At 47.9% G+C, this 19,765-nt stretch overlaps 1 protein-coding gene across 1 annotated transcript in view; it reads right to left on the bottom strand.

Moving 5' to 3' along the window:
* Nucleotides 1-308: 308 nt before the first annotated feature.
* Nucleotides 309-19,765, bottom strand: part of LOC119951632 (zinc finger protein 850-like) — a 28,665-nt gene continuing 9,208 nt past the window's right edge. Inside the window, exons 3-4 of the mRNA XM_038774812.1 lie at nt 2,152-2,280; nt 309-2,033 (exon numbers count right to left, since the gene is read on the bottom strand). Of these exons, the coding sequence (XP_038630740.1) occupies nt 566-2,033; nt 2,152-2,280 (1,597 nt within the window). The 3' untranslated portion in view covers nt 309-565. The remainder of the gene's footprint in view (nt 2,034-2,151; nt 2,281-19,765) is intronic.

Raw genomic sequence — 19,765 nt, 5'->3', positions numbered from 1 at the left:
GTATATGTTTGGCCAACTTTGGTCTGAGAGGAATGCTTTTTCTTATTTATTTTTTAAAAATCCAATTAAGGGGCAATTTAGCGTGGCCAATCCACCTACCCTATACATCTTTGGGTTGTGGGGGTGAGACTCACACAAACATGGGGAGAATGTGCAAATTCCACACGAAACGTGACCTGGGTCCTCGGCACTATGAGGCATCAGTGCTTTTCACCCCCATAACTTTAGAGTCCCCAATTCATTTTTTCCAATTAAAGGGCAATTTAGCTTGGCCAATCCACTACCCTGCACATCTTTGGGTTGTTGGGGCGAAACCCATGAAAAGACGGGGAGAATGTGCAAACTCCACACGGACAGTGACCCAGAGCCGGGATCGAACCTGGATCCTCGGCGCTGTGAGGCTGCAGTGATAACCACTGCGCCACCCGTCTGTAGCTTTTCCTGAATAGTCATTTTTTAATTAATTTCTTGGATTGATCCCATATAATGAATCCCTTGTTCTTTTATATCTGCTTAATATTAAACTCCAGCCAGTTAAAGATGTTGTTAAGATATTGTCAGAACATCAATCCTGGGTGTGATTAACAGCAGCACTAACAGCAGAATCCAAATCCTGCGGTCGTTTATGAACTCGCTGATGTGTCACGAGTTGGGATGACCAAGGGAACCCCTTCCCACACACGGAGCAGCTGAACAGTCTCTCTCCAGTGTGAATTCGCTGGTGTGCTTTGAGGGTGGATGACTGTCTGAAGCTCTTTCCACACTGAGTGCATTTGAATGGATTCTCCTCGGTGTGAATTCGCTGGTGTACCAGGCAGTTGGCAGACGTTATGAATCCCTTCCCACACACAGAGCAGGTGAATGGCCTCTCCCCGGTGTGAACTCGCTGGTGTACAACGAGTTCAGATGACGATCTGAAACTCTTCCCACAGGAAGTGCAGCAAAATGGCTTCTCCCCAGTGTGAACTCGCTGGTGTGACCAAAGGCCGGATGACTTTGTGAATCCTTTCCCACAAATGGAACAGGTGAAGGGCCTTTCCCCGGTGTGAATTCGTTGGTGTGAAGTGAGGTCGGAAGACTGCCCAAAACTCTTTCCACAGGTGGTGCAGCTGAACGGCTTCTCCCCAGTGTGAACTCGTTGGTGTGACCAAAGGCCAGATGACTGAGTGAATCCCTTCCCACATATGGAGCAGATGAACGGCCTCTCCCCAGTGTGAATTCGCTGGTGTGCAGTGAGGTCAGAAGATTGACCGAAACTCTTTCCACAATGAGTGCAGCTGAATGGCTTCTCTCCAGTGTGAATTGGCTGGTGCAACTTGAGGCTGGCTGACTGAGTAAATCCCTTCCCACAAACAGGGCAAGTGAATGGCTTCTCTCCAGTGTGAGTGCGTTGGTGTGCAGCGAGTGTTGATGACTGCCTGAAGCTCTTTCCACAGAAGGTGCAGCTGAATGGCTTCTCCTCAGTGTGAATTCTCTTGTGTACCACCAGGCTGGTTGACTGAGTGAATCCCATCCCACACTCGGAGCAGGTGAATGGTTTCTCCCCAGTGTGAACACGCTTGTGTGCACTGAGGTTGGATGAAGACCTGAACTTCTTTCCACAGGAAGTGCAGCTGAACGGCTTCTCTCCAGTGTGATTTCTCTGGTGTGTTAAGAGAGCTGATAGCCGAGTAAAGCCCTTCCCACAAACGGAGCAAGTGAATGGCCTCTCCCCAGTGTGATCTCGTTGATGTGACAACAGCCCGGAAGACTGAGTAAAGCCCTTCCCACATATGGAGCAGGTGAATGGCTTCTCCCCGGTGTGGTTGCGTCGATGTATTTCCAGTAGACATGGATAATGGAATCCTTTACCACAATCCCCACATTTCCATGGTCTCTCTGTGGTGTTGGATCCAGTGTGACTGCGTCGATGGTATTCCAGCCGGGATGGATAATTGAATTTCTTCCCACAGTCTTCACATTTCCACAGTTTCTCCATGCTGCGGCTGTTGATCAGTTGAAGCTTCCTCCTCACACAGAGCACATGTACAGTTTATCCCCAGTGTGAATGGTGATGAGTTTTGAGACTGTGTAATTGGTTAGAGCTCTTTCTACAGTCACTTCACTAGAACACTCTCACGTGTGTGTGTGTCTCGGTGCTTTTCCAGTCACGCTGTTGTTAGAAATATTTTCCCACAGACAGAATCGTCAAACATTTCTCCTTCCACATTCAAAGACCGCTGATATTCCGCTCCTGATGAATCTGCCAGATTTTGACGTGGCGTTTGATTTGATCCTCCCCTAGAAAAGGATTTGAAAAGAGTCATTTCTGTAAGTACAGGATAGAAATTGAGAACAGACAATTCTAGTTTCTCTGGAATATCCTTTCCCCAAACCTGTCAATCCCAGTCCCTCATGGGAACGACCTGAGCCCTGTCCAAGATGGCGGTGGCCGGTTGCCTGGGTAACCCGGGCCTGTCACGGGGGAGGAAGCCCCGCCTCCCTGACTCCCACTCGCAAGATGGCGGCGGCCGGTTACCTGGGTAACCCGGGCCTGTCACCGGGGCGGAAGCCCCGCCTCCTTGACTCCCACCCGCAAGATGGCGGCCAGTGAGCCCGCTCCCCCCCCCCCCCCCCCCCGGCCTGTCACCGCGGGTAGCCGGCAGGGGTAAACACGGCCGCTTTTTTCGGTGCCTCAGGCCTACCCAGAAGTTAATGAAGTTTGCAGTGCAGCCGCGGTTTCCATTCCTACCCTGCGCCCACAACCTCCTCCCGGACCGTCCGCTCCGCCTCACTCTCTCGCCATGACTGACACTGAGCATGCTCAGAGCATACACCCACGCTGCACTTGCGCACTGGACTCCCAGACTGATTGACAGGGGGCTTTCTGCAGCGCGGGGGGTTCTGGGAAAAGCAACTGCCATTGAGAGCAATTCGTGAGCTTGAAAAACTTTTTCCAGTTGGTAAAATGGAAGATCCCCGGAGAAAGAGGATAATGGACACGAAGCAAATTGAGGGTTTATATATATTTTTTAAATACAGAAGCACATCAATCTAATAGGATATCACTTACACAGGGGCAGCCAGCAGCCTGAGAATCCACCCGTTTATAGCCAATGTTTAAAGAGAGGGGACAAGGAAAGCATCACATTAAAATCAGTGATATATTTGTTTACTGTACATAATTGTGACTTGGGTCACACTCCATGTTCGTGCAAGCCATAGATCCGTAGGTTTATTAACCCGCTCCCTCCAGTCCAGATCTCTTTTAGCTCCGAGCATTTTAACATCTGCTTCACCTTTATTAGCCTTCAGTGCTCAGCTCAGACTGTCCATCACCCAGTCATTGGGGCCCAGGGTTTCAATTCTAGCGGGGGAATAACCTGCATTGCAGGTACACTGCATTTCCCTTATATCACCGTGGAATAGAAAAGTTACAACACAGTTTGAAGGCATTCGAAAAATCATATATTGGCTAACTTTTTACAAGAACAACTCATGAATCCATAGATTCCGAAGAATCCCTAGAGGCCATTCAGCCAATCGGGTCTGCACCCCACCGACGCCCATTCCCCCACCCCCCTCCCCGTAACCACCTAATCTTTCAACACTAAAGAGAACTTTTTTAGCACGGCTAATCCACCTAATCTTTGGACTGTGGGAGGAAATCGGAGCACCAGCAGGAAACCCATGCAGACATGGGGAGAACATGCAAACACCGCACAGACAATGACCCAAGACCAGAATTGAACCCACTTCCATTTCATTGGCAATAAAGCTGTAGATGTTTTTCCTATTCAGAGAATTGTCCAATTTTCTTTTTAAGGCCTCACTTGAGTCTGCCTCCACCACATTTTCAGGCCGTGATTTCCATGATGCAGCATATCATTTTGTTCCTCACATCACAATTGTTTATTTTTATAATAAGAAGTCTTACAACACCAGGTTAAAGTCCAACAGGTTTGTTTCAAATCATTAGCTTTCGGAGCACTGCTCCTTCTCAGGTGAAGGAAGGAGCAGTGCTCCGAAAGCTAATGATTTGAAACAAACCTGTTGGACTTTAACCTGGTGTTGTAAGACTTATTACTGTGCTCACCCCAGTCCAACGCCGGCATATCCACATCTTTTTATAATGACCTTAAATAAGTGCCCTCTGGTTCTAAGCTTACCCTGAATATGACTTACTGAAACAAACCTCGACTGCAGATGCTTAGTTTTAATGTGTAAAAGTGCCTTTACACACTGTTTAATAAAGTTATAAGAATGATTTGTGTCTTCCCCATCTGATGTTTACTTGAATTTCTGGAACATTGTGCCCCTTATTCCCAGTATTAGTCTGGTTGGTTGGTGTGAAGCAAAATGTCGTCACCCTTATCGGACAGGAAGTATCTCCATATGTGTCTGTGTGTACGAGCCCTGGTAAAAGCTGACATCTGCACAACCGTCCACTCCCATCCTTTAAACAATATGAAAAGTCTGCTGCTTTCCAGCTCCCTTCCTTTCCTGTCACAAATATCCTCAGATAGTTCACAAATTCCTTGTGTACATTATTATCCAACTTTAAATACTTCAATCGATATAACAAACTGATAGTTCACAGGAATCAGTTCTGAAATACTGTCAGTCTTGTGGACCAGGTCATGTGGTTGCTGGGATGACCCGGATACAAAAGGTATCATAATTCAGTAGCGCAGGTGTAGTAATCCACGGGAGGCAGTAGTTCCATCACCACACCAATATTTATTTACAATAACGATATTACAGGAGCAGCTACAAACAGTGCTGCTAGCAGTCCAGTCAACTTAAGACTGGCTCACAAAGCCTACACAGGTGCTTATATGGGCCCCCTCAATGAGCTATCATTGAGGGAGCTCATACTCCAATTGGCCAACCAATAAAGCCAATTGGAATTCATTACACCCCTCCCCCCCCAAGGTCCGAGGAATTCCTGCCAGCTGGCATTCCTCTGAGCTTCTTCCTGCTCCTCATGTCTGGGTCTGTCTCAAGTAAGGAGACCAAAACTGAACACAATACTCCAGGTGTGGCCTCACTAGCACCTTATACAATTGCAGCATAACCTCCCTAGTCTTAGACTCCATCCCTAGAGCAATGAAGGACAAAATTCCATTTGCCTTCTTAATCACCTGTGCACCTGTAAACCAACTTTCTGTGACTCATGCACTAGCACACCATGTCTCTCTGCACAGCAGCATGCTTTAATATTTTATCATTTAAATAATAATCTTGTTTGCTGTTATTCCTACCAAAATGGATAACCTCACATTGTCAACATTGTATTCCATCTGCCAGACCCTAGCCCATTCACTTAACCTATCCAAATCCCTCTGCAGACTTCCAGTATCCTCTGCACTTTTCGCTTTACCACTTATCTTAGTGTCATCTGCAAACTTGGACACATTGCCCTTGGTCCCCAACTCCAAATCATCTATGTAAATTGTGAACAATTGTGGGCCCAACACGGATCCCTGAAGGACACCACTAGCTACTGATTCTAGGGATAGTTCTCCCTAGAAATGATGTGGAGATGCCGGCGTTGGACTGGGGTGAGCACAGTAAGAAGTCTTACAACACCAGGTTAAAGTCCAACAGGTTTGTTTCAAACACGAGCTTTCGGAGCACGGCTCGTGTTTGAAACAAACCTGTTGGACTTTAACCTGGTGTTGTAAGACTTCTTACTGTGCTCTCCCTAGAAAGACAGAGGCTGAGGGGCGACCTGATAGAAGTTTATAAAATTATAAGGGTAGACTGGGTGAACAGTTGGAGGCTGTTTCCCAGTGTGGAAATGACAATTACAAGGGGGCACAAGTTCGTGGTGAGTAGGGATAGGTTCAGTGGAGATGTGCGGGGAAAGTTTTTTTACACAGAGGGTGGTGGTGGCCTGGAATGCACTGCCAAGTGAGGTGGTTGAAGCAAATACATTAGCGACCTTTAAGACTTATCTAGATAGACACATGAACAGATGGGGTATAGAAGGATACAGGCGGTTGGTCTGGATAGGAAACATGTGTGGTAGTATGGCGAGAGAGATCATATTACCAGAGAACCAGGCTGCCATTGGTACAGCAGCCTCACTGCCCATTGGCCCAGGCAAGTCATGTGCCTCTCTGCCAATTGGGTGTGGCTGGTCATGTGACTCCCCGCCGATTGGCTGAGAGGTTGGTAGCTCCGCCTACAAGGCGGGGTACAAGAGCTGGTGTTGGCTGGCAGTTGGCCTTTCTGTGTACGACCACTGCCTGGCTCACATCTAGCGTATTAAAGCCTGTTGTTTGGAACTTCACTACGACTCGAGTCCAATTGATGGTGCATCAACGTGATCGGCCCAGGCTTGAAGGGCCGAAGGGCCTGTTCCTGTGCTGCACTGTTCTTTGTATCCATACACAGTGTAAGTGTGTTTGGGGATCAGTTGTTCCTTGATGGACTTTGTTGTTTTGAATTATTAATGTATTACGTTTCTCTCCAACATTCCTGGCTGTTATCATCTGGGAGTCTCCTTTGTTGTAATGGTGGCGTTCCTTGTCTACCCTGTTATTTTATTAGGTCAGCCCTTGAATTGTTTGTGCATTGGTTCATGTTTCAGTAACAAATGTTGAAATGTTTGCTCCACACCCACAGGGTTTCATCTGTTTGAAGCCACAAACAGAAAGGTCCAGTTTTCTCCTGGAGTTTGAGACAAATCAGCTTCAAAATGATGCAGAGTTTCAGCCAATGAGGGAGATCTGGGCTCAGCCCCGCCCCTCATTCCCTCCGATTGGCCGTAAGACGCCCGCTCGGTCCTCCAGTCCCGCCCCCTCATTCTATTGGTCCGAAACCGCCGTCAATCACTCCCCGAGCATTGTGATGCGGAGCATGCGCAGCGACAATGATGTCCAGGGACAGAGGCTTGTTTGTCTCATCCGCAGGCGGTGAGTTCACGGACGGGCGAGGAGGCAGCGTTAGGGGCACTGGGCGGACGGGAAAACCCAGTTCAGGATCAGACAGACCAAACAACAGGTTCCAGGGCGATTAGGCTGAGCGGCAGCTGTGGACCCTTTCGCGGGTTTACGGCCTTCGTAGGGACAAAGCAGCAGAGCGCATGCGCCGTCGCCATTTTGCGGGGTCAATGTGCAGCAGGGCGCAGGCGCCGCTGCCGCAATTTTCAGGGGACAATGTGCGGCAGGGCGTATGCCTTACAGCCATTTTGCGGGGGAAATATGCAGCAGGGCCCATGCGCTGCCGCCATTTTGTTGGGACTGTGCAGCAGGGCACAGGCGCTGCCGCCATTTTACGGGGACAATGTGCAGCAGGGTGCATGCGCTGCCGCCGCCATTTTGCTGGGACAATGTGCAGCAGGGCGCATGCGCTGCCGCCATTTTGCGGGGACAATGCAGCAGGGTGCATCCGCTGCCGCCGCCATTTTGCTGGGACAATGTGCAGAAGGGCGCATGCGCTGCCGCCATTTTGCTGGGACGCAGCAGGATGCATGCGCTGCCGCCATTTTGCGGGGACAATGTGCAGCAGGGCGCATGTGTTCTCATCACTAACAGCAGGAATGAGGAGGCCACTCGGCTTCGCCATTCAATAAGATCATGGCTCATCTGATCTTAACCTGAACTCCATATTCTCAGCTACCCCAGTAAGCCCCCCTTCACAATCACAAAATGGTTACAGTGCAGAAGGGCGCCATTTAGCACATCATGTCTACACCGGTTCCCCAGATGAGCATCATAACCATTCCCCTGCCTTTCCTCCATACCCTTGCATGTTTTTTTCTTCAAATAATCATCCAGTGCCTCGATTGAACCTGTCTCCACTACACTTCCAGGCAGTGCATTCCACTTGTGTGAGTAAAGTTTGAATATTGTTAATCATGAACCTATCCAATCCTGCCTTTGAAAAATATTCAAAGACTGCTGTCCATTTTGCGGGAAGGGAGTTCCTCAGATTGATGAGAGACAAAAGATCTCATGCCTCTTCAATACTCAGTTGAGCAATACTTAGTTTGAAACCGTGACCTGTAGGTCTAGATTAATAATAATAATCTTTATTAGTGTCACAAGTAGGTTTACATTAATACTGCAATGAAGTTACTGTGAAAAGCCCCGAGGCGCCACATTCAGGCAGCTGTTCGGTGAGCACTGAGGGAGAATTCAGAATGTCCAATTCACCAAACAAGCATGTCTTTCGGGAATTGAGGGAGGAAATCGGAGGAAACCCATGCACACATGGGGAGAACGTGCAGACTCTGCACAGACAGTGAACCAAGCTGGGAATCAAACCTAGTCTCCCACAAGTGGAAAAATCTTCACATCCACCCTAATAAGACTTTCAGGATCTTAAATGTTTCAATTAAGTTGCCTCTTAATCTTAAAAACTGCAGGGGACACAAGTATTTAAAAAAAAAAAAAAAAAATTTGACCAGTTAAGGGGCAATTTAGCGTGGCCAATTCTCCAAACCTGCACATCTTTTGAGTTGTGGGGATGAGACCCACGCAGACACGGGGAAATTGTGCAAACTCCACATGGATAGTGACCCGGGCCAGGAGCGATCCGGGGCTTTGGTGCCGTGAGGCAGCAGTGCTAACCACCATGCTGCCCCAAGGGAATAGCCTGTCTCACCGTTCCTTTTTTTAAAAAAAATAATTTTTATTGAAAATATAAACGTCTCAACTCTATTACAAAACAACCGCGGTAACACCCCAAGAACAATACCCACCCAACTTCAAAAGCAACTACAACTACAACTACAAAAGAGAAAAAAACAAAAGAGCACCCAAACAACAAAAGGGAAAGAGATAACACCCGCCACATCTCACAAACCCATGTACACAGTTCTCCCTCCCACCGATCCAACCTCCCACCCCCCGGGTTGCTGCTGCTGCCGGCCTATTTCCCTACCGTTCCACCAGGAAGTCCAGGAAAGGCTGCCACCGCCTAAAGAACCCTTGTACTGATTCCCTCAGGGCAAATTTCACCTCCTCCAATTTAATGAACCCCACCATATCATTGATCCAGGCCTCCACGCTTGGGGGCCTCGCATCCTTCCATTGGAGCAAGATCCTCCGCCGGGCTACTAGGGACGCAAAGGGCAGAACACCGGCCTCTTTCGCCTCCTGCACTCCCGGCTCCACTGCAACCCCAAAAATTGCGAGTCCCCAGCCTGGCTCACCGTTCCTTTTTTAATTCATCATGGGAGGTGGGTGTCACTGGCCGGGCCAACATTTATTGCCTATCCCTAATTGCCTTTGATCTGGATTTACATGTATTTTTCCCGAAAGGACATTAGTGAACCAGGTGGGTTTTCACGACAATCGACAATGATTTCATGGTCATTGGCTGGCTTTTCAAGCAGGCCAGCAGCACGGTTCGATTCCCGTACCAGCCTCCCCAGACAGGCGCTCCGGATTGTGGCGACTAGGGGCTTTTCACAGTAACTACATTGAAGCCTACTCGTGACAAGCGATTTTCATTTCATTTCATTAGACTTTTAATTCCAGTATTTTATTGAATTCAAATTTCACCATCCGCAGTGGTGGGATTGGAACATTACTTTGGGTCGCTGATTTACTAGTCCAGTGACAACCAACCATTCCAGATATTAGTGTACTAAACCTTCTATAAACAGCTTTCCATAGAAACACTACAGTGCAGCAGGAGGCCATTCGGCCCACCGCCTTTGAAAGAGTACCTTACCTGATCACAATAATGCCCTGTATACCTGAAACATAACTGCCCTACTTTTGTATTCATAGAATCATAGAATTTACAGTGCAGAAGGAGGCCATTCGGCCCATCGAGTCTGCACCGGCTCTTGGAAAGAGCACCCCACCCTACCCCAACACCTCCACCCTATCCCCATAACCCAGTAACCCCACCCAACACTAAGGGCAATTTATCATGGCCAATCCACCTAACCTGCACATCTTTGGACTGTGGGAGGAAACCGGAGCACCCGGAGGAAACCCACGCACACACGGGGAGGATGTGCAGACTCCGCACAGATTCTCCTCGAAATAAATAATAACATTCTAATAGCTTTCCTAATTATTTGCTGTACCCAAGCGAATGTCGTGAGTTTCTATCCTGGACTGACAGTGAAAGGATTTTGGAAACTCCTGTTACAAGGGGTTAGAAGCGGAGGATTTATACTCGGGGAAAACTGCAAAATTCTGAATGGGATGAGCAGGTAGATGTGGACAGAATGTTTCTGTTCGTTGGTGTATCCAACATAGGAGGCTATGAACACACAAAGAGACTAATAAATCCATCAGGAAAATAGGAGTCATTTATTTCCTCAGATACAAATACTTTAGATTCTTTGAAAGGGAAACAAGATGAGAAAAAGGATTAGAAAGATAAGCTGAAAGGTTGAGGTCAGCCGAATGAGAGAAGACTTGTAAGGAGTAGAAACTCCAATATAGATTAGTTAGACCGAATGGCCTGTTTGTATATTGTGTGTCATTCTTTGTAAACATATTTTACAGGACAATAGAAAAGGAGGATTTGCAATCAAACCAATCCTCATGTCTGACAGTCACTCGATTCATCGGGATCTGAAGATTAGAACATCTGGAGGGATTTAATTGACGTTTCAGCTGGAAATTGGTGAGAGTCCGTCCGCCTGCTCCACGTGTGGGAAGGGACTGATACAGCTGTAAACATGCTGACACGACAGCGAGCTCGCAACAGCGAGAGTCCGTTCCCCTGCTCCGTGTGTGGGAAGAAATTCATGTGTTCGTCCAACCTGCTGGCTCACCAACTCGATCACATTGACGGGGAGCCTCTTCAAAGCTCTGATTCTGGGGATGGCTCTGATACCTCCGAGGACCTGGTCCAATACCAGCGGGTTTACACTGACGCCAGACCATTCAGCTGCCCCCACTGTGGGAAGAGGTTCAGCCAGTCCTCTCGCCTCGCGGAGCACCAGCTCCTTCACACACATGAGAGACCGTTCAGCTGCTCCCACTGTGGGGAGTCGTTCAGCGACTCAGTGCATCTCGCTGAGCACCAGCAAGTTCACAACAAGGACAGGCCATTCATCTGCTCCCAGTGTGGAAAGAGGTTCACTCAGGCCTCCCACTACATTGAGCACCGACTGGTTCATTCCCGTAAGAGACAATTTAAATGCTCCCACTGTGCGAAGACCTTCAAAAGAAGGGTGGGCCTGCTGAGACACCGGTGTACTCGCACTGGCAGGAGACCGCTCCTCTGCTCTGTGTGTGGGAAGAAATTTGTACATTTAGCCCACCTTCTGATACACAAGCGAGTTCACACAGGGGAGAGGCCCTTCCTCTGCACCGTGTGTGGGAAGAGATTCACTCAATCTTCACACCTTTTGGCACACGAGAGTCTTCACGCTGGGGAGAGCTTGGACCAGCAAGGTCACACCAGGGAGAAGCCGTTCACCTGCTCGCTGTGTGGGAAGGGATTCACTCAGTCTCGCTATCTGCTGAGGCACCGGCGAGTTCACACCGGGGAGAGGCCGTTCCTCTGCTCCGTGTGTGGGAAGAGATTCCCTCGCTCATCCCATCTTGTGATACACGAGCGAGTTCACACCGGGGAGAGGCCATACGTCTGTCTCATTTGCGGGAAGGCATTTACTTGTCTGCAGCACCTGTTGAGACACCGGCCTATTCACACCGGAGAGAGGGCGTTCACCTGCTCGGTGTGTGGGAAGGGTTTCACTGAGTCATCCAGCCTCCAGAGACACCACCGCACTCACACTGGGGAGAAGCCATTTGCCTGCACTGTGTGTGGAAAGAGATTTGCTCAGTCTGCCACCTACATTCAACACCAGCATGTTCACTCTGATAAGAGGCCTTTTAATTGTTCAGAATGCAAGAAGACCTTTAAAAGAAGCAATGATCTGCTGAAACATCAACGCACTCACACCGAGGAGAGGCCATTCACCTGCTCCGTGTGTGGGAAAGGATTTGCTCAATCTTCCGCCTACCACCAACACCAATATGTTCACTCTGATAAGAGGCCTTTTAATTGTTCAGAATGCAAGAAGACCTTTAAAAGAAGCAATGATCTGCTGAAACATCAACGCACTCACACCGAGGAGAGGCCATTCACCTGCTCCGTGTGTGGGAAAGGATTTGCTCAATCTTCCGCCTACCACCAACACCAACATGTTCACTCTGAGAACAGGCCGTTTCAGTGCTCAGAATGCAAGAAGACCTTCAAAAGAAGCAATTATCTGCTGAAACATCAACGCACTCACACGAGGGAGAGGCCGTTCCTGTGCTCCGTTTGTGGGAAAGGATTTGTTAATTCGTCAGGCCTGCTGAGACACCAACGCACTCACACCAGCGAGAAGCTGTTCACCTGCTCCGTGTGTGGCAAAAGATTCACTGATTCATCCCGCTTGCTGAGACACCAGCGACTTCACAAAGGGGGCAAAACCAATCATAGAATCCTGACAGTGCAGAAGGAGGCCATTCAGCCCACAGGATCTGCACCCACCCTCCAAAAGACACCCCACCCTATCCCCTTAACCCAGTAACCCCATCGAGCATCTTTGGACACTAAGGGGCAATTTTATCATGACCAATCCATCTAACCTGCACATCTTTAGACTGAGATGGGAAACTGGAGCACATACATAGAAACTTGCAGAGGAAAAAGAAGCAGGAGGAGGCCATTCGGCCCTTCGAGATTGCTCCACCAATTATTCTGATCATGGCGGATCATCAAGTTCAATACCCTGATCTTGCCTTCCCCCAGATCCCTTCAGCCCCAAGAGCTATTATCTAATTGCTTGAAATTACAAAATGTTTTGGCCTCAACTACTTTCTGTGGCAGAAAATTCCACAGATTCACCACTCTCTGGGTGAAGAAATTTCTCCTCACCTCAGTCCTAAAAGGTGCGCCCCTTATCCTCAAGCTTAGACCCCTAGTTCTGGACTCTCCCACCAACGGGAACATTATTTCTGAATCTACCCTGTCTAATCACCGAATATTACAGTCCAGAAGAGGCCCTTCAGCCCATCAAGTCTGCACGGACGTGTGAAAGCTCTGACCTGCCCACCTAATCCCACTTGCCAGCACTTGGCCCATAGTCTTGAATGCTATGGCGTGCCAAGGACTCACCAAGGTTCTTTTTAAAGGCATGTGACAGTCCCACCAGGAATCAGCCTGGTAAACCTTCGCTGCACACCCTCCATCGCAAGAACATCCTTCCTCAGAGAAGGACACCAAAACTGCTCACAATATTTCAGGTGTGGCCTCACCAATGCCCTACACAATTGCTGTAAAGCATCCCGATTCCTGTACTCAAATCCTGTCATCATGAAGACCAACGTACTACAGTATTTGCCTTTACTGCCTGATGTAGCTGTGTGCTTACTTTCAGCGACCGATGCACAAGGACACCAAGGTCTCGCTGAGTATCCACCTCTCTCAATTTATACCCATTCAAATAATAATCCGCCTTCCTATTTTTGTTAGCAAAGCGGATAACCTCAAATTTATTCACATTATTATGCTTTTGCCATGCATATGCCCACTCATTCAGCCTGTCCAAATCCCGCTGAAGCATCTCTGTGTCCTCACAGTTCACCCTCCCACCCAACTTTGTATCATCTGCAAATCTGGAGATAACACAATCAGTTAACTCGTCCAAATCATTAATATATAATGTGAACATTTGGGGACCGAGCAGAGATCCTTCTGGTACCCCACTAGTCACTGCCTGCTAATCAGAAAAAGACACTTATTCCAAATTTTTGCTTCCTGTCCGATAGCCAGCTTTCTTTCCATCTCAAGACACTACCCGTAATCCCATGTGCTTTAATTTTACATAGTAATCTCCTACGTGAGACCTTGTCGACAGCCTTCTCAAAGTCTAAATAAAGCACATCCACCGGTTCTTCCGTCTAATCCTGTTCTTCTAAACTCCAATGAATATAATTTGTTTTTTAAATTTGGAGTACCCAATTCATTTTTTCTAATTAAGGGGCAATTTAGCGTGGCCAATCCACCTACCCTGTACGTTTTTGGGTTGTTGGGGCGAAACCCATGCAAACACGGGGAGAATGTGCAAACTCCACACGTACGGTGACCCAGAGCCTTGATTGAACCTCGAGCCATGAGGCAGCAATGCTAGCCACTGTGCTGCACCAATGAATATAATCTTAACCGACTTAGTCTCTCCTCATATGACAGTCCCGCCACCCCAGGAATCAGCCTGGTAAACCTTCGCCACACTCCCTCCGTAACAAGAACAACCTTCCTCAGATAAGGACACCAAAACTGCACACAATACTCCAGGTGTGGCCTCACCAATGCCCTACAGAATTGCAGTAAAGCATCCTGATTCCTGTACTCAAATCCTCTCGCTACAAAGACCAACGTACCATTTCCCTTCTTTACTGCCTGCTGGATCTGCGCACTTACTTTCAGTGACTGATGTCTGAGGACATCCAAGTTCTCACTGAGTATCCACCTCTCTCCATTTACACCCATTCAAATAATAATCTGCCTTCAAAATGGATAACCTCACATTTATCCACATTATACATTAATCTGCCATGCTTGTGCCCACTCACTCAGCCTGTCCAATTCCCGCTGAAACATCTCTGCATCCTCCTCACAGCTCACCCTCCCACCCAAAATTGTATCAACTGCACATGTGGAGATAGTAGATTTTGTTCCTTGGTCTAAATCATTAATATATAATGTGAACAGCTGGAGTCTTAGTACAGATCCCTGCAGTACCCCATTAGTCACTGCCTGTCAATCAAAAAAAGACCCATTTATTCCAACTTTTAATTTCCTGTCTGCTCCTCAGCTTTCTATCCATCTCGACACTACCCACAATCCCACGCGCTTCAGCTTTACATAGTAATCTGCTATGTGAGACCTTGTTGAAAGCCTTCTGAAAGTCTAAATAAACTACATCCACCAGATCTCCCTGGTCAACTCTGCTAGTTACACCTTCAAAGAATTCCAGTATATTTGTCAAGCTTGATTTCCCTTTTGTAAATCGATGCTGACTTTGATGATACCACTGTTTTCCAAATGCTGTGCTGTGCAATCTTTTTTTAATTTAGAGAACCCAATTTATTTTTTCCAATTGAGGGGCAATTTAGCGTGGGCAACCCACCTACTCTGCACATCTTTGGGTTTGTAGGGGCGATACCCAAGCAAACATGGGGAGAATGCGCAAACTCCACATGGACAGTGACCCAGAGCCGGGATCAAACCTGGGACCTTGGCGCCGTGAGGCAGCAGTGCTAACCCACTGCGCCACCGTGCTGCCTCCTGTGCTGTGTAATCCTTGATAATGGACTTGAGCAACTTCCCTACTACAGATGTTAGGCTCATTGGTCTATAGTTCCCTGTTTTCTCTCTAACTCCCCTTTTGAAAAGAGGGCCTACATTAGCTACCCTCCAATCTGTATGAACCATTCCAGATTCCAAAGGATTTGGAAAATGAACTCTGCTAGTTACACCTTCAAAGAATTCCAGTATATTTGTCAAGCTTGATTTCCCTTTTGTAAATCGATGCTGACTTTGATGATACCACTGTTTTCCAAATGCTGTGCTGTGCAATCCTTTTTTTTTAATTTAGAGAACCCAATTCATTTTTTCCAATTAAGGGGCAATTTGGCGTGGGCAACCACGCATGTACTATTTCGAGGGCCACTTCCTTAAGTACTATGGGATGAAGATTATCAGGCTCTGGAGGTTTATCAACCTTCAATTTCCCCCAAACCACGGGCTGGATTCTCCCAAAATGGGACTATGTCCCCATGCCGGCGTAAAAACGCTGGTGTTTCACTCTGAATATTCCTGCAGAAAAGATGAGACTGACCTGCAGGGGGCTAGCAGGGACCCAGAGTGATTCACGCAGCTTTAACTGCGGATAAGGGCCCCTGCACTTCTGGTTTTGAAGGAGATGTACGAAGGCCATGGCGGACTCAGACCGAGGAGGCAGATAGGCAGATGACGAATGTAGACCCTCCCCCGGATCGGCTGCGTGCCGAAAGATCCGACTGTGCCAATCTGTCCCCTGGCCAACTGTAAGGCCCCCCCCCCCCCCCCAGTGTCCAATACCCCTGCGCCCCCCCCCCCCCCCCCCCCCAACGAGGGCGGCCACGGACTTGCAGCCGCCACGCAAGCTTCCCGATTGGCGATAGGTGTTTAGAACTACGCCGTCGGAACTCGCCTGGTCGGGTGCGGTGGATCGCTGGCCGGGCCTCTGGCAATGGGCCCCCACCCACGCGGAGTACTCCGCGAACGCACCGATTCCGGAGAATCGCCGGATCGACGTCGGGCCCGATTTCGGCGTGAAATTGGATTCTCCACCCCCGCGCCAAACATGATTTTGGCACGGGGCTGCGGAGAATCCTGCCCCATTTCTCTATTAATACTACTTTGCTTCAGCTCCTCACTAAAACTTGTGCTATTCAGAACTTCTGGTACATTAGTTATGTCTTCCAGAGGAAAGGCACGCAGACACAGGGAGAATCTGAAAACTCCACACACAGTCACTCAAGGCCGTAATTGAACCCACGTCCCGACACTGTGAGGCAGCATTGATGACCACTGTGCCACCTGCTGCGTGTGTGTGTGGAAAGTGATGTACTCAGTCTTACAGCCTGCTGAAATATAAGTGACTTCGTGCATTACTGACAAAGTTAGATGATGTCGTAGCTGCTGAGAATCATGCCCAGAAGGACTGAACCTTTTCTCCTTTCTAACTCTACATTATTTCAGTCTCATACCACCTGTTACTCTCAAAGAACAAAGAAAATTACAGCACAGGAACAGGCCCTTCGGCCCACCAAGCCTGCACTGACCATGCCGCCCGTCTGCACTAAAACGCCTACCCTTCCGGGGACCAAATCCCTCTATTCCCATCCTGTTCATGTATTTGTCAAGATGCCCCTTAAATGTCACTATCGTCCCTGCTTCCACCACCTCCGGCAGCGAGTTCCAGGCTCCCACCATCCTCTGTGTAAAAAGTTTGCCTTGTACATCGCCTTTAAACCTTGCCCCTCGCTCCTTAATAATTATAATAATAATCGCTTATTGTCACAAGTAGGCTTCAAATGAAGTCACTGCGAAAAGCCACTAATCGCCACATTCCGGCGCCTGTTCGGGGAGGCTGGTACAAAATCTATGCCCTTAGTAATTGACTCTTCCACCCTGGGAAAAAGATTCTGACTATCCACTCTCTCCATGCCCCTCGTAATTTTGTGGGCTTATATCAGGTCGCCCCCTCAACCTCCGTCGTTCCAGTGAGAACAAACCAAGTTTCTCCAACTACTCCTCATAGCTAATGCCCTCCACAGCAGGCAGGATCCTGGTAAATGTTTTCTGTACCCTCTCCAAAGCTTCCACGTCCTGTGGCGACTAGAATTGAACCCTATCTTCCAAGTGCGGCCTAACTAAGGTTCCATAAACCTGCAACATGACTTGCCACTGTTTAAACTCAATGCCCCAGCTGATGAAGGCAGGCATGCTGTATGCCTCTTGACTACCTTCTCCACCTGGGTAGCCCCTTTCAGTGACCTGTGTACCTGTACACCCAGATCCCTCTGCCTATCAATACTCTTAAGGGTTCTGCCATTTACTGAACTGCATTAGACCTTCCAAAATTACCCCACATTTGTCCGGATTAAACCCCATCTGCCATCTCTCCACCCAAGTCTCCAACCGATCTGTATCCTCTGACGGTCCTCAATTTCGCAATTCCACCAACCTTTGTGTCGTCCGCAGACTTACCAATCAAACCAGTTACATTTTCCTCCAAATTATTTATACATATTACAAACAGCAAGGGTCCCAGCACTGATCCCTGAGGAACGCCACTAGTCACAGCCCTCCATTCAGAAACGCACCCTTCCACTGCTGCCCCCTGCCTTCTATGATCGAGCCAGTTCTGTATCCATTTTGCCAGCTCACCTGTGATCCCGTGCGACTTTGCCTTCTGTACCAGTCTGACAAGGAACCTCATGGCAGAGGCCTTACTGAAGTCCACGTAGGCAACATCCACTGCCCTAATCTCCTCAATCATCTTCGTCACTTCCACATAAAGCTCGATCAAGTTAGTGAGACATGACCTTCCCTTCACAAAACCATGTTGCCTCTTTGCTAATGCGTCCACTTATTTCCAAGTGGGAATAAATCCTGTCTTCAAGAATCCTCTCCAATAATTTCCCTCCCACTGACGTAAAGCTCACCTGCCTGTAATTATCTGGATTATCCTTGCTACCCTTCTTAAACAAAGGAACAACATTGGCTATTCTCCAGTCCTCTGGGCCCTCCCCTGTAGCCAGTGAGGAGACAAAGATTTATCTCAAGGCCGCAGCAATTTCCTCCCTTCCCTCTCTCAGTATTCTGGGGTATATCCCATCAGGCCCTAGGGCAGGGGTGGGCAAACTACGGCCCGCGGTCTTTATGCGGCCCACCAAGATCAAGTCATTAAAAAAGAATTTTTTTTTTTTTAATTTTTAAGGTTAATATGGGGGGGCTGTTGGGTTACTGGTATAGGGTGGATACGTTGACTTGAGTAGGGTGATCATTGCTCGGCACAACATGTGTTTCATGTGAAGTTTCTACCTTAAAATATTAATTAATAAAAATTAATTGCTTTTTTTTCTTTAAAAACCTTTTATTTTGGCTATTTTAAATATTAATTATTTTACTTAATATACTATGCGGCCCTTTAAAATTGTGAATTTCTGAATGTGGCCCTTGCACGGAAAAGTTTGCCCACCCCTGCCCTAGGGATTTGTCTACCTTCATGTTTTTAAAGACCGCCAGTACCTCCTTTTTCATCTCAACATGACCCAACTATCGACACACCCCCAGAATCATCATCTACCATGTGCTTCTCTTTGGTGAATACTGAAGGAAAGTACTCATTTAATATCTCGTCCATTTCCTCTGGCTCTACCCATAGATTTCCTCCTCTGTCCTTGAGTGGGCCAACCCTCTCCCTGGCTACCTTGCTCTTTATATATGTATAAAAAGCCATGGGATTTTCCTGAATCCTGCTGGCCAATTACTTTTCATGACTGCTTATCATCCTCCCGACTCCTTGCTTCAGTTTCTTTCTCCCTTCCTTGTGTTCCCACCCTCCTAGAGTGGACAGATGTTTCATTTTTCTTTCAATATCTCTCGTTATCCAAGGTTCCTGAAATTTGCCATACTTATCCTTCATCCTTACAGGAACCTGCCGGTCCTGAATTCCTATCAACGTGAACTTGAAAACCTGCACATGCCAGATGTTGTTTTGCCCTTAAAACATCAGCCCCCAATTCACATTTTTCAGCTCCTCCTTAATATTGTTGTAATTAGCCTTCCCCCAATTTAGCACCTTCAGCTGAGGACTACACTTATCTTTATCCATCAGTTCCTTCAAGCTTACTGAATTGTGGTCACTGTTCCCGAACTGCCGCCCTACGGAAACGCTGTCCACCTGGCCGGGCTCATTCCACAATACCAGGATCAATACGGCCCCTTCCCTAGTTGGACTATCTACATACTGTTTCAAGAGCCCTCCTGGATGATCCTTACAAACTCTGCACCATCCTCACACCTAGTGTGTTCCAGACACTATAGGGGAAGTTAAAATCACCCACCACAACAACCCTGTTACTTTTACACCTTGCCAAACTCTGCCTACATATCTGTTCCTCTATCTCCTGCTGGCTGTTGGGAGGCATTAATGATCTGGAAGAAGAAACTGAAGGCACTGTTGCTAAGTTTGCAGATGATACAAAGATCTGTAGAGAGGTAGTATTGAGGAAGCAAGGGGGCTGCAGAAGGATTG

Source organism: Scyliorhinus canicula, chromosome 17, assembly GCF_902713615.1.
Source record: "Scyliorhinus canicula chromosome 17, sScyCan1.1, whole genome shotgun sequence".
Taxonomy (NCBI): Eukaryota; Metazoa; Chordata; class Chondrichthyes; order Carcharhiniformes; family Scyliorhinidae; genus Scyliorhinus; species Scyliorhinus canicula.
Note: the sequence above shows the minus strand (reverse complement) of the source record. Positions and strands in the feature narration are given on the sequence as shown.